General features: G+C 45.8%; 1 protein-coding gene across 1 annotated transcript in view; it reads left to right on the forward strand.

Moving 5' to 3' along the window:
• Nucleotides 1-15,788, forward strand: part of ARRDC4 (arrestin domain containing 4) — a 178,716-nt gene that overhangs the window by 134,363 nt on the left and 28,565 nt on the right. The window contains exon 4 of the mRNA XM_075342830.1: nt 8,743-8,845. Within this exon, the coding sequence (XP_075198945.1) occupies nt 8,743-8,845 (103 nt within the window). The remainder of the gene's footprint in view (nt 1-8,742; nt 8,846-15,788) is intronic.

Raw genomic sequence — 15,788 nt, forward strand, 5'->3', positions numbered from 1 at the left:
TGAGCCGCAGCTTACTGCGATTATGAAGCACAATAAAAAATGCAACAGCAGTTAAAGAATTAGTTTTCTTCTATACCACTCACTGTGTCTTAAAAGTGATAAGACAGCATTATTCCTCAGGTCAGTATGATTACAGTAGTGGTACATTTATATTTGTTGGGGTTTTTTTAAAAAAAAAAGCATACATTTTTTGCCTCTCGTTTTAATTTTTTTTTTTTCTTCTGTGGTTACAAAATGGGTAAACTAGTTGCACAGTTTCATAGATCGGTTTGTTCTGGATGCGATCATACTAAATATGTGCCCTTCGCTTTTATGATCCACTGCAATACACCAGCAATGCAATAGATTATAGCTGTCAATTTTACATTGACGATAAAATGTATATATGCATATGCATATATGAGAAAACGGGCTTAAGCCGCGCTAAAAAACCACTGTTATCAGGGTGTTAAATAAAAATATCTTTTATTACAGTATTCCAACGCGTTTCAAAGACATGGACAGTCTCCTTCTTCAGGGAAAAGAGAAAAATACAGGAATTTTTCTCTTTTCCCTGAAGAAGGAGACGGTCCATGTCTCTGAAACGCGTTGGAATACTGTAATAAAAGAGATTTTTATTTAACACCCTGATGACAGTGGTTTTTTAGCGCGGCTTAAGCCCGTTTTCTCATATATGAATATGCATATATACATTTTTTCACCAAGTTTCCACAGGGCCGCTGCTTGAACCACGCGGACACTCACATGCTCAATAAGGGGTTGTGACTGGCACAACCTCACCAGGTGAGTGTACCTATTTATACCTCTACACGGTTATTACCGGGTAAGACCCTATTGCGCCTTTGTTTCCCCCTCTCCAGCAATTTTACATTGACACAAGCCTCTAAGACCATGCTACTGATATGATCTCAGAGGCTTGTCATAGCTGGATTAGCCAGAGGTCGTCATGATGATCTGGGGTGTGCATGGAAACAATCGGACCCCATGATCACATCATGGGGGTCCTGATAGCTTGAAAGAGGAGCGCACTCCTTCTCTCAGTCCCTAAATGTTGCAATTGTGGCATGTAGGGGGGTTAAACAGCCAGAGGCAGCGTGGGGACAGTGCCTGGCTGTGAGAACCAGATCCCGGCTGTCAGGATAAAATATATCTTTGTACCGTGTTAGCCAGTAGAGTTAAAAAATTGTTTAAAAGAACTGAAGTCCTCAGTGGTTAATACCTTTTAATGGCTAACTGAAAAGATGGTAATAATAGCAAGCTTTCGAGACTACTCAGGTCTCTTCATCAGGCATGGTATCATGCCTGATGAAGAGACCTGAGTAGTCTGGAAAGCTTGCTATTATTACCATCTTTTCAGTTAGCCATTAAAAGGTATCAACCACTGAGGACTTCAGTTCTTTTAAACAATTTTTAAAGTCCCGACAGTGATTGCACAGGCACTGCTAATGTGCCCTTGCGATTGCCATGATGTACCCAGTATGTCATATGTCGGGAAGGGATTAAATCTGTTCAGAGGAAAAATGTTACAGCCAGTTGTCAATGAGTTCATGGCTACAAAGAGGCTTTGGCCGTTTTCCATAAACTGGTAATTGTAGAAATACTGTAATACTCCATTATAGCATCCCATTACCATTAGTGATGAATCCTTCATAATTCCATACATGATGAACACTCGATGCACAGAAGACAATCAGAGAATAACTGCTTATAGTGGCAGTAAGCTCACAATAGATATCGCTCAATGGAGAAACTCAATGATGGTGAAAGAGGTATCTGCTCATGTTCTCACATGCTGGGGAAAGGCCACCCTTTTTCTATTTGTTACACTGAACTGTAGATACCCAGAGCAGTAACCATGAACAAGACCAATACATCAATTTTATAGCTCATTGAGTAAATATTTTCAGCAGCGGTGATGCACCACGACAACTAGAACAGATGGTGAAGTCTCTGCAACCAGGAGATACATCTGTTTCCAGCAGCAAGCTGCGGTTATCTGTCTCTTCTTACACCTCCTCTAGATCCTGCTCAACTGACATGACCCAATCCCCAAATTGTACAGGGCAAGTCGTTGATTTCACAGATTGCTCTCATTCTGTTCCTTCATGCATGCTTGAAAGTATGGGGGAGAAAAGCCATATGGCAGATCAGTTGCAGGTATGCATTAAGCAGAAACTAGCTGTAACTCTGAATTGTCATGCTCAACAATGCATGGAACCTTCTGGCTGCCATACGGTGAGGCAAAGTAACTCCCAATGCATGCATAGCTCACATCCTGAATTTAATTCTGGAACCTATCTTTCATGTACCCACTTCAGGAAGATGGTAGTTGTCAGGGCTAGGACAAGGTATTTTGGTGGGAACAGGGAAGTGTTGCCTGTTAGGAGTATGGCACACATGGCTGACTTTCCTGTGACCCTCGTCTTATCTGCATTTTGGCCAACAGTAATTACTAGATGTTCACCCTTCTCGACCCATCCTACAAGGAGAACTTTCTATGTCTCCTTCCTGCTGCGGGGAGGGTTAGTACAATGGTGCCATATCAGAAGGCCCTAGTCGAACAATTAGTACAAAAATTCCCATCTGGCAGCAGAGGTCATAGTTCCTTAGGCAACCAAGGTGGAGAGATGATGGAGACACACACCTGGTCCAACAGAGGCAGAGGAACACTATCAAACACATGGAACAGTTTAATTAGACTCTCTAAGTGCCCAGGCCCCTAATGCACAGGTAGATGCAAGATGGTGGAAGAGTACCTAGTCGACCGTAACAGCATCCTCCATGATTCCTCTGTACCGTACAATTATTAGGTATCCTAGCTGAACACATGACATAAACTGTCCCTCAACGACTTGGAGGTGTTGGCCTGGCCTGCCCTGCCGCTAGTGTTTTGTCAGAGCAGATTTTTAGTGCTACTGGGGGCATAATAACTGATAGGCGCATCCACCTGTCAACTGAAAATACTGACAGGCCTACTGTTATCAAAATGAATAAGGCCTAGACTAGTCCAGACTTCTCATGCACAACTGATGACAGCAGCGGTACCTGTAGTCAATTCACATGTTCCTTTTTTTCCTTCCTACCCAAAAAAAAAGTATACAGTTCATGATTTTTTCATTTTCTTGTCCTCCTCCTCTACCATTTCAAAAGGGTTATCATGCAGCCCTTGCTCAATTTTTAAGAGGGTAAATAGGCAGCCATTGCTCGAAATGTTTAGAGGGTGAACATGCGACCTTCACTCTTAATTTTTCCAGGGTGTGTATGATTTTTTTCAGGATGTGTAAGAGGCTTACCTTTCCAATTCTCTTACATACATATAGTAGATGTATACCTCCCAGGGGTAAATGCGTTTTAGCCCTTGCACTTAGTGCATATGCTTTACTAATTATTAAGAAAAAATATAGGGCCCACACACATTTTAATATTGAATTAGTATAGTGTAAAGGTGCACAAATCCACTATGTGACCAATATACAGATATGTACACTGTGTGTAGAATTATTAGGCAAATGAGTATTTTGATCACATGATACCTTTTATACATGTCCTACTCCAAGCTGTATAGGCTCGAGAGCCAACTACCAATTAAGTAAATCAGGTGATGTGCATCTCTGTAATGAGGAGGGGTGTGGTGTAATGACAGCAACACCTTATATAAGGTGTGCTTCATTATTAGGCAACTTCCTTTCATTTGGCAAAATGGGTCAGAAGAGAGATTTGATGGGCTCTGAAAAGTCTAAAACTGTGAGATGTCTTGCAGAGAGATGCAGCAGTCTTGAAATTGCCAAACTTTTGAAGCGTGATCACCGAAGAATCAAGTGATTCATGGCAAATAGCCAACTGGGTCGCAAGAAGCGTGTTGGGAAAAAAAGGCGCAAAATAACTGCCCATGAATTGAGGAAAATCAAGCGTGATGCTGCCAAGATGCCATTTGCCACCAGTTTGGCCATATTTCTGAGCTGCAACGTTACTGGAGTATCAAAAAGCACAAGATGTGCCATACTCAATGACATGGCCAAGGTAAGGAAGGCTGAAAAACGACCACCTTTGAACTAGAAACATAAGATAAAACGTCAAGACTGGGCCAAGAAATATCTTAAGACTGATTTTCAAAGGTTTTATGGACTGATGAAATGAGAGTGACTCTTGATGAGCCAGATGAATGGGACAGAGGCTGGATCAGTAAACGGCAGAGAGCTCCACTCCGACTCAGACGCCAGCAAGGTGGAGGTGGAGTACTAATATGGGCTGGTATCATCAAAGATGAACTTGTGGGACCTTTTCGGGTTGAGGATGGAGTGAAGCTCAACTGCCAGACCTACTGCAGTTTCTGGAAGACACAACACATGGGAAAGAGTGGGCACAACTACACCAATCATGTACTGGAAAATCTAGAATAATGGAATGAAGCAAGAGGACCCTCTTGTTGCATGCAAAAAGTGTGAAAAAGTTTATTAATACACAGAGAAATACTATTAAGAACACTTAAAAATGGGGAAGATAAAAGGAGTGATCCACCCATGAGCAGAATGGCACATCACCACTAAAACCTTCCCCAAACCATAACACTTCTGCGGGCGTCACACGAGACGATCTATCGTGCGATATGTCGTTGGGGTCACTGTTTTTGTGACGCACATCTGACATCATTCACGATGTCGTCTCGTGTGACAACTAAGAGCGACTTTTAACGTTCGCAAATTGGTTGTAAATTGTGTATCGTTGACACGTCGCTCATTTTTAAAAAATCATTTAATCTTACTTGCGCAGATTGTTCTTCGTACCCGGGGCAGCACGCATCGCTCCGTGTGACACCCCGGGAATTATGAACACAGCTTACCTGCGTCCCGCGGCTCCCGCCGGTTATGCAGAAGGAAGGAGGTGGGTGGGATGTTCACATCCCGCTCATCTCCGCCCCTCCGCTTCTATTAGCCGGCCGCTGTGTGATGTCGCTGTGACGCTGAATGTCCCAACCCCTTCAGGAAGTGGATGTTCGCCACCCACAGCGACGTCTCTCAGCAGGTAAGTACAAGTGACGGCGGTTTAACGACTTTATGCGACACGGGCAGCGATTTGCCCGTGACGCACAAACGACGGGGGCGGGTTCGATCGCTCGTGCGATTGCACGATAGATCGTATCGTGTTACGCCCGCATATCTCCATCACCTTTTTGTTAATAAGAGATTTGGTCACTGCAGAGTTGGCTTTCACTCCAAATTCTCTTAAACGTTGTGATGCTGTATGAGGAGACCAATCCTTACTGCTGAGCAATTTCAGCTGCAGTGTTGAAACAATTACCAATGGAAATTCTCTGCAATATCCTGTCCTCTCTTGCATTTGTCTTTCGAGGGCGAGCAGCCTTCTTGGGGGACTTGAAAGAGTTTGTGATGTTGTAAAGATGCAATATTCTTAAAATCACAGACTTGGAAAGACCAAATTCTCTTGCTATGGCTGATAATGGCTGATAGGGTCACCCCTTTCACCTTCATCTGGAGAACATGCTGCTGGAGGGTTTCAGTCACTTTGGAATGGCACACTATTTTTAGCAAAATCAGTGTAGACTACCAGTTACATAGGGTTTGTCAGATAATTAAGAAAATTAGCTCCAGGCGCCATATTATCACCAATAACTTGCAGTTATCTGAAAGTGTTCTCTAATTTGTTCTTTTACATTTATCTCATTTATATTTTTATTATGGGCTTTACAATAAATTCAATTTATGAAATAAGCTTAAAATACTGCAAGTTTACTCATGTTAGGATGTAATCACATAGGACTACACAATGACCTTAACATTTAGGAAATTGTGTGTTATCTAATTTTTATCTCCAATGTACATACAGGGTGAGGCAGCACACTGCAATTAATGAACACCTGAACTCCAATATTGCTATAAACGTAAAAAATGTAAGGCAATTAGCATTTGGCATGTGAAAATGTAGGATAATAGTGTTTATGGACAATCCATATTAAGGTACACCTTGACATGGTAGAATAGCCTTTGTGCTCGCTGTTCAAACAACACTAAATACAGTATTTTTCGAACTATAAGACGCACCGGACCATAAGACGCACCCTGGTTTTAGAGAAGGAAAATAGGAAAAGAAAATTTTAAGCAAAAAATGTGGTCATGACACACTGTTATGGGGCGAGGATCTGCTGCTGACACTATTATGGGGGTAATATCCCCAAATTCTCTACTAAGGTACCCCATCCTGGTAATGATCCTCCTGCCTTGTGTATATATTTGTCCCTCATCCTGGTATAGCCCCATCTTGCTATATACTGCATCCTGGTATGTGCTCCCATCCTGCTATATACGCCATCATCCTGCTCATATACGCCATCATCCTGCTCATGTACCCCCATCATCCTGCTATATGCCATCATCCTGTTCATTTACTCCCATCATCCTGGTATATGGCCCCATCATCCTGCTCATATACCCCCATCATCCTGCTATATGCCATCATCCTGCCCATATACCCCCATCATCCTGCTCATATACCCCCGTCATCCTGCTATAAGCCATCATCCTGTTCATATACCCCCATCATCCTGCTCATATACCCCCATCCTGCAGCACACACAAAAAATAAACGTTTACACTCACCTTTCCTCGTTCCATGCAGCGTCGCTCCTCCTCCTGTCTGTGCCGCCAGCGCTGTGTTGAGCCGGCCACGTTCCCTGCAGCACTGCAATGTATTGTCCTCCAGTTTGCCGGCGCAGCTGTGAAGACACACGTGCGCACAGCGATGACGTCATCGCTGTGAGCACCACTAGTCTCCAGTCCACACAGCGCGGCAGGCAGATTGGAGGAGATCACGGTGCTGCAGGGGAACGGTGAGTGTATTGATTCACTGCACCCCGCGCTGATGATGATGCGCGGGGAGCAGTGAATACAGCTGAGCATGATCACTCCAGGCTTTAGTTGCCAGGGGTGATCACGGCCGGCTGTTAATTATGCGCGCGTCCCCGCCCATCATCCCGCTCACGTATCAGCCCCGGCTTCTGCGCTGAGAGATTGGTGGGAGGATGGGCGGGCATATGTAATGAGCGGGCCCACGTGGTCACGGCAGGCTGCTGCAGCCTGCTCATGCCCCCGATGACCCGCTCCACCGCAGCACCCTCATTCCCCGTAGCCATGCCCTACATTCAGACCATTAGACGCACCCCCCACTTTACCCCAACATTTGGGGGAAAAAAAGTGCATCTTATGGTCCGAAAAATACAGTATCTAACATTTTTAACATTTATACCAATATTGAAGTTCATGTCTTCATCGGTAGTCACGCATTTATTAGGGCATCATTGCAACGCTATTTACCTGCTGATTAACCTTAAATCTACAGTTAAATGGCATTTCCCGGGGTGATGGGTTTATTATAATTATTATTTCAAGATTCCAGTCTATTCCACTTTCTGTAAACCAAGAAATTAAGTGTTTGCATATTCTGTACTGTATGGGGTGTGTGTACAGATTTATTAGTATTTGGACTATTCATATACAATTTTTTTTACGTTTAATTTGTTTTCCATGATAGAACCGCATGTAATAAGGTTTTCCTACAATATATCATGTTTTTACCTAAGGGGTGCTTCACACACAGCGAGCTCGCTGCCGAGATCGCTGCTGAGTCACGCTTTTTGTGACGCAGCAGTGACCTCATTAGCGATCTCGCTGTGTGTGACAATGAGCAGCGATCTGGCCCCTGCTGCGAGATCGCTGCTCGTTACACACAGCCCTGGTTCGTTTTCTTCAAAGCCGCTCTCCTGCTGTGACACACAGATCGCTGTGTGTGACAGCGAGAGAGGGACAAATGAAGCGAGCAGGGAGCAGGAGCCGGCGTCTGACAGCTGAGGTAAGCTGTATCCAAGATAAACATCGGGTAACCAAGGTGGTTACCCGATATTTACCTTAGTTACCAGCCTCTGCAGCTCTCACGCTGCCAGTGCCGGCTCCGGCTCTCTGCACATGTAGCTGCTGTACACATCGGGTTAATTAACCCGATGTGTACAGCAGCTAGGAGAGCAAGGAGCCAGCGCTAAGCAGTGTGCGCGGCTCCCTGCTCTCTGCACATGTAGCTGCATTACACATCGGGTTAATTAACCCGATGTGTACTGTAGCTAGGAGAGCAAGGAGCCAGCGCTCAGTGTGCGCGGCTCCCTGCTCCCTGCTCACACTGGTAACTAATGTAAACATCGGGTAACCATACCCGATGTTTACCTTAGTTACCAGTCTCCGCAGCTTCCAGACGGCGGCTCCGTGCAAGCGCAGCGTCGCTTGCACGTCGCTGCTGGCTGGGGGCTGTTCACTGGTCGCTGGTGAGATCTGCCTGTTTGACAGCTCACCAGCGACCATGTAGCGATGCAGCAGCGATCCTGACCAGGTCAGATCGCTGGTCGGATCGCTGCTGCATCGCTAAAGTGTGAAGGTACCCTAAGCCTGTTCCCTAATATAATGTTATCCAGTTGTCAGGAAAAAAGCTATTAGCTCTGCAGGTCTCCAATCCTGTATAAACACTGTAAATTGTGACCATGTGATGGACATAATCTTGTGTTTGCCTTTTATATGATTTGTCTGCCATCTTCTTATCTGCATAAGGTATTTGCTATCTAGTAATTGCACCTTTTAATCACATATTTTCTTTAATGGCCGGCTGTTGTCAACATCCCCATGCTTGTGTAGTATGTGTATTCTATTTTATCAATGTAATATGAGAACTGGTTTTATTCTCCAGATACCTGAAGAACAATCCAAAGAGAAAATGGTTGGTTGCTGGCTGTGCACCGCAGGACAAATCTCTTTAAGTGCCAAAATTGGAAGAAAGGGTTATTGTAATGGTAAGTTTGATCTTTTTCTTTAAAATATAAATTTGATCAGTTAATTTGAAAGATTCAGTCCCAGTAGCTGAAAACTGGGCCCTAAGGGGCATTTTTAGCAAATTTTTTTTCAATTGGCTGCCAAGCATTTCATGTAGAAAAACGATATTCTCATGCGTTTTGTTTTTACAAGATACATGATCCCTTTATCAATGCTCATCCAAATGACATATGGGCCAGGGCTACCAGTGGGCACCTAAGGAAATCATCCAGCCCCAAGTGTCTTCTGTTTTTCTTCTAGGGCAGGCTCCTCCTGTGGCTTTTCCCTCCTCCATTTTCCCCAACATGTTCCTGTAGCTCCTCTTTCCACATTCTGCAGCATGTGCTGTGCCTACAAAGGAGGAAAGAGAAGCCATTGTCTATGTCAGTGTGAAATCACTGCCCGATGACCAAGTATTAGCTCTAGGATGAGTGAGAGGGGCTGATCCTCTCTACTGCATAATTTATTATTAGCTAATAGGGGCATTCATGGAACATTTGCTATAGGCCTCATAATTTTTCATTGCCCCCTCCTCTCCCACATAAAAAAGTATTTGCCATAGTAGGTGGGCACAGTCATAGAAGGGCCTATGTCCCATCTTGTATATACAATGAGAGGGATGTGTGTTTTGTCATTTAGACAGTAATTGTGTTTCTATGGAACTTCCTTAGTGTTTTTATCCACTATGATAGACCTTTTGTGGCCGCCATAGAATATGATACATCATAAAATGCACCCCCTCCTACAGTATAATACCCCAACAGTGGAGGAAGGTTGAAGTAGATGGACCTAGGTCTTTTTTCAACCTTAGTAACTATGTAACTATGTAACAGTGAATTATCATAATTCACAAACAAACAATTTGTCCCCTCAAGCAAAGTATGATGCCACCACACAATATGATGTTCCTACAGAGTTCCCCCATCCAGTATTCTGTTCCAAAGTGAGCTCTCCACAGAAAGCATGATGTCCCAACAGCTCTGTATACACAGAATGAGAGCTCCACAACTGTCCTATATAACATATGATGGCCTTACACCACCTCATGCACAATATTATTCCCCAATAGCTTCCGATAGACATTATGATTGGCCCACAGAACCCAATATACTATGATAGCCCCACTATACAAAGTATGATGGCCTCACAGCTTCTTTTAAACAGTACGATGGGCCCACAGACCCTCTATGCACAGTATAATGTTGCTACAGGAGGGAGGCATCTCAATGGCCCCTAAATTATGTGGGAACAGGATAATGACTACGAACATACAGCCAATGTCACTGAGAATTATCTTCAGCAAAAAATAAGAATAAGTCATCGCAAAATGAAGATATGGCTTCCACTGAGGCCCGACTCAGAGCCCCTGATCTCAACAATAAGTCTATGAAGGACTACATGAAGAGACAGGAGGATTTGTGAAAGCCTACATCCACAGAAGATTCATTGTTCTCCAAAATGTTCGGAACAACTTCCGAGCTGAGGTCCTTCAAAAACTGGATGCAAGTGTATTTAACCCCTTTATAACCTTGGATGTACCTATTAGAGATGAGCGAACCGGTCCCGGTTCGGCTTGAGGTCGGTTCGCCGAACGGAGGTCCCGTTCGAGTTCGGTTCGTCGAACGTTCGACGAACCGAACTCGAACCGCATAGGAAACTATGGCAGGCATTCACAAACACATAAAAACACATAGAAAACACCCTCAAAGGTGTCCAAAAGGTGACAAACAACTCACAACACAAACACATGAGAAAGTGGCAAGGACATATACTCATGTGAAAACAAAAGAGCAGGACAAGGAAAAAGAGGAGGAGACACAGATATAGGCATGGCACGCCCTTCTAAAATCATGTAAAACACCGCAAGGTGACTCCAAGCGGAGTCTCCCTTTTTTCCAAAAATTGGGCCCCACACACACCCACCCCTTCAGTGGCAGCAGTTGTGCCCCAGTTGTACACTTCACAGCTAGATTTGCATCAAGACCATTCAAAAATACGCCATACTTAATCGTCCCCAGGATGACACCGGGGTAGGTAGCAAAGTCTTTCCTGATCCCAGCTCTGTTCATCTTGGATCATTTTTAAAAAACACAGCAAGCAAGGGTTACTCCAAGCGGAGTCTCCCTTTTTTTCCAAAAATTGTGCCCCACACACACCCACCCATTCAGTGGCAGCAGTTGTGCCCCAGTTGTACAATTCACAGCTACATTTGCATCAAGCACATTCAAAAATACGCTATTCTTAACCGTCCCCAGGATGACACCGGGGTAGGTAGCAAAGTTTTTCCTGATCCCAGCTCTGTTCATCTTGGCTCCTTTTAAAAAACACAGCAAGCAAGGGTTACTCCAAGCGGAGTCTCCCTTTTTTCCAAAAATTGGGCCCCACACACACCCACCCCTTCAGTGGCAGCAGTTGTGCCCCAGTTGTACAATTCACAGCTACATTTGCATCAAGCACATTCAAAAATACGCTATTCTTAACCGTCCCCAGGATGACACCGGGGTAGGTAGCAAAGTCTTTTTTGATCCCAGCTCTGTTCATCTTGGCTCCTTTTAAAAACAATGTAAGCAAGGGTTACTCCAAGCGGAGTCTCCCTTTTTTCCAAAAATTGGGCCCCACACACACCCACCCCTTCAGTGGCAGCAGTTGTGCCCCAGTTGTACACTTCACAGCTAGATTTGCATCAAGAACATTCAAAAATACGCCATAATTAACCGTCCCCAGGATGACACCGGGGTAGGTAAAAGTCTTTGCTGAACCATGACTTGTTCATCTTGGCTCCTTTTAAAAACAATGTAAGCAAGGGTTACTCCAAGCGGAGTCTCCCTTTTTTCCAAAAATTGGGCCCCACACACACACACCCCTTCAGTGGCAGCAGTTGTGCCCCAGTTGTACAATTCACAGCTACATTTGCATCAAGCACATTCAAAAATACGCTATTCTTAACCGTCCCCAGGATGACACCGGGGTAGGAAGCAAAGTCTTTCCTGATCCCAGCTCTGTTCATCTTGGCTTCTTTTAAAAACAATGTAAGCAAGGGTTACTCCAAGCGGAGTCTAGCTTTTTTCCAAAAATTGGGCCCCACACACACCCACCCCTTCAGTGGCAGCAGTTGTGCCCCAGTTGTACAATTCACAGCTACATTTGCATCAAGCACATTCAAAAATACGCTATTCTTAACCGTCCCCAGGATGACACCGGGGTAGGTAGCAAAGTCTTTCCTGATCCCAGCTCTGTTCATCTTGGCTCCTTTTAAAAAAACTCAGCAAGCAAGGGTTACTCCAAGCGGAGTCTCCCTTTTTTCCAAAAATTGGGCCCCACACACACCCACCCCTTCAGTGGCAGCAGTTGTGCCCCAGTTGTACAATTCACAGCTACATTTGCATCAAGCACATTCAAAAATACGCTATTCTTAACCGTCCCCAGGATGACACCGGGGTAGGTAGCAAAGTCTTTCCTGATCCCAGCTCTGTTCATCTTGGCTCCTTTTAAAAACAATGTAAGCAAGGGTTACTCCAAGCGGAGTCTCCCTTTTTTCCAAAAATTGGGCCCCACACACACCCACCCCTTCAGTGGCAGCAGTTGTGCCCTAGTTGCAAACAGGATGTTTTGATTTGCATCAAGCACATTCCAAATCCACAAGCATTTACTCTCCCCAGGATGACACAGGGGTAGTAAATTCCTTCTGGATCTATGACTTGTTCATTTTGATGAACGTCAGTCTGTCCACATTGTCACTGGACAGACGCGTGCGCTTATCTGTCAGCACACACCCAGCAGCACTGAAGACACGTTCAGAGACAACGCTGGCAGCTGGACACGACAAAATCTCCAAGGCGTAACTGGAGAGCTCTGGCCATTTTTCTAGATTTGAAGCCCAAAAGGAGCAAGGCTCCATTTGCAAAGTCATGGCATCGATGTTCATTTGGAGATACTCCTGTATCATCCTCTCCAGCCGTTGACTATGTGTCAGACTTGTTGTCTCTGTTGGCCTTGCAAAAGCGGGTCTAAAAAAATTATGAAAAGATTCCATAAATTGCTGTTACCAGCACCAGATACGGTCCTACTGCTACGGGTAGACTGTTGAAGATGACGAGACCGTCCCATGTTTGGCAAGTTACAACTGGGAGATTCACTCCCTGCACCTGCACGGTTGTTTGGTGGAAAAGCCGAGCTAAGATCGAGTAACAGCTTCTGCTGATACTCCTGCATACGTGCATCCCTTTCTATGGCTGGAATTATGTCACAAAATTTGGACTTGTACCGGGGATCTAATAGTGTGGCAATCCAGTAGTCATCATCACTTCTAATTTTGACAATACGAGGGTCATGTTGGAGGTAGTGCAACAAGAAGGCACTCATGTGTCTTGCGCAGCCATGCGGACCAAGTCCACGCTGTGGTTGTGGCATAGAGGTGCTACCCGTTCTTTCTTCCTCTGACATCTCCCCCCAACCTCTTTCAACTGAAATTTGACCAAGGTCTCCCTCATCTGCTGAGTCTTCCATGTCCATGGACAGTTCGTCCTCCATTTCTTCATGTTCTCCTGCACCTTCCTCAACATTTCGCCTGCTACCATGCGCCCTTGTTGATCCCTGTCCCCCATGGTCCCATGCCTGCTGCGTTGGTGATGATGAACGTCTGGACCTTGGTGATGTTGTTGTCCCTTGCGCATATGAATCCTCCTGTAGTTCCTCCCCTTCCTGTTGTCCCACCCCCTGACTCCGAATAGTGTTTAGCGTGTGCTCCAGCATGTAAATGACTGGAATTGTCATGCTGATAATGGCATTGTCAGCGCTAAACATATTCGTCGCCATGTCGAAACTGTGCAGAAGGGTGCATAGGTCCTTGATCTGAGACCACTCCATCAGGGTGATCTGACCCACCTCTGCATCTCGTTGGCCCAGGCTATACGTCATGACGTATTGCACCAGGGCTCAGCGGTGCTGCCACAGTCGCTGTAACATGTGGAGAGTTGAATTCCAGCGTGTCGCCACATCGCATTTCAGGCGATGAACCGGCAGGCCGAAAGACTTCTGGAGCGATGCAAGTCGCTCAGCTGCGGCGCTTGAACGGCGGAAGTGAGCAGACAGTTTTCGTGCCCTGTTCAGAAGGCCATCTAGGCTGGGATAGTGTGTTAAAAATTGCTACACGACAAGGTTCAACACGTGAGCCATACAAGGTACGTGTGTCACCTTGCCCAGGCGAAGGGCCGCACCCAGGTTTGCAGCATTGTCGCACACGGCCTTACCAGGCTGCAGGTTGAGTGGAGACAACCATTTATTAAACTCGGACCGCAGAGCTGACCACAACTCCTCAGCTGTGTGACTCTTATTCCCAAGACATGTCAAGCTAAAGACCGCCTGATGCCGTTGCGCTCTGCTGCCAGCATAGTAATGAGGGGTGCGTGATTCCTTCTGCGCATTGAGAACGCTGGTGGCCTGACCAGGCAGGCTTGGGGCGGAGGTGGAGGACCCAGATGAGGTGGAGGATGCAGAAGCAGTGGCGGAACTTGGACAGACAGAGGATTGACACACAAGTCGTGGGGACGGCAAGACTTGTGCAGCAGACCCTTCACCATCTATCACCATAGTTACCCAGTGCCCAGTCAGCGACTTGTAACGTCCCTGTCCATGCTTACTGGTCCAAGTATCGGTGGTGAAATGCACCCGTTCACACACAGAGTTTCTCAAGGAAGCGGTGATGTTGTGTGCGACATGCTGGTGTAGCGCGGGCACACCTTTCTTAGAGAAGTAGTGGCAACTAGGCATCTGGTACTGGGGCACAGCGACAGACATAAGGTCTCTAAAACCCTGTGTGTCCACTAGGCGGAAAGGCAGCATTTCGGTAGCCAACAGCTTACAGAGGGATAGAGTCAACCTCTTAGCTTTGTCATGGGTCGCAGGAAGTGGCCTTTTATTTGACCACATCTGAGGGACAGAGATCTGGCTGCTGTGTGTAGACGGTGTTGAGTAGGGTGTCCCTGGAAAAATGCAGGTTTGTGAGGAAAGTGCAGGCGGAGACATGATGTTGCCTTCATCCAACGTTGGTGCTATCGATGTCTGAGAGAGCTGTACACACTCACTTGTTTCCCCTTCCAAACCAACTGACGACCTACCAAGCAAACTGCCTGTTGCGGTTACAGTGGTGGAAGTTGTGCGTGGAAAAACAGGTGTGACAGCTGTCCCCACAGTCCTAGAAGATGAAGAGCGCGCGGATGCACTGGAAGGGGCAGGCGGTGGATGGTTCGCTCCGCTAGGCCGCATTGCAGCACGGTGAGCTTCACACCGGGACATATGATATTTATTCATGTGACGATTCATGGAAGAAGTTGTCAAACTGCTGAGGTTTTGACCTCTACTAAGAGAACCATGACAAATTTTACAGATCACATAATTTGGGCGATCTTTTTCTATGTCAAAAAAGGACCAGGCTAGGCAAGGCTTAGAGGCCATGCGACCTGTTGATCCACCCCGAATAATGCTCAGAGGCAGAGTGGTGGCTGAGGATGCAGTTGTAGACGTGCTACCAGTACTCCGACTGTGTCCAGGAAGGCGCAAGGTAACTTCGTCATCAGTTGCATCCTCCTCCACCACCTCTGTTGACCTCCTCGAGTGCCTGACTGTGGGTTGACAGTAGGTGGGATCTAGAACTTCATCATCAATTGTTGTGTTTGCACTCCCCTCCCCCTCAGACCGAGCCTCTTCTTGCCCTAACCGAATATTTAAGTTGTCATCCCAATCGGGTATCTGCGTCTCATCTTCATCAGTATGTTCCTCATTGTCTATAACCACAGGTGTTACAGTTTGTGACAAAGGGTCAACATTATGCTCAGAAACTTGGTCCTCACGGCCTGAATCAGAGTCACAAAGGTTCTGGGCATCACTGCAGACCATTTCCTGTTCTGTACTCACTGTAGCTTGGGA

Source organism: Anomaloglossus baeobatrachus, chromosome 4 (assembly GCF_048569485.1).
Source record: "Anomaloglossus baeobatrachus isolate aAnoBae1 chromosome 4, aAnoBae1.hap1, whole genome shotgun sequence".
Lineage (NCBI taxonomy): Eukaryota > Metazoa > Chordata > Amphibia > Anura > Aromobatidae > Anomaloglossus > Anomaloglossus baeobatrachus.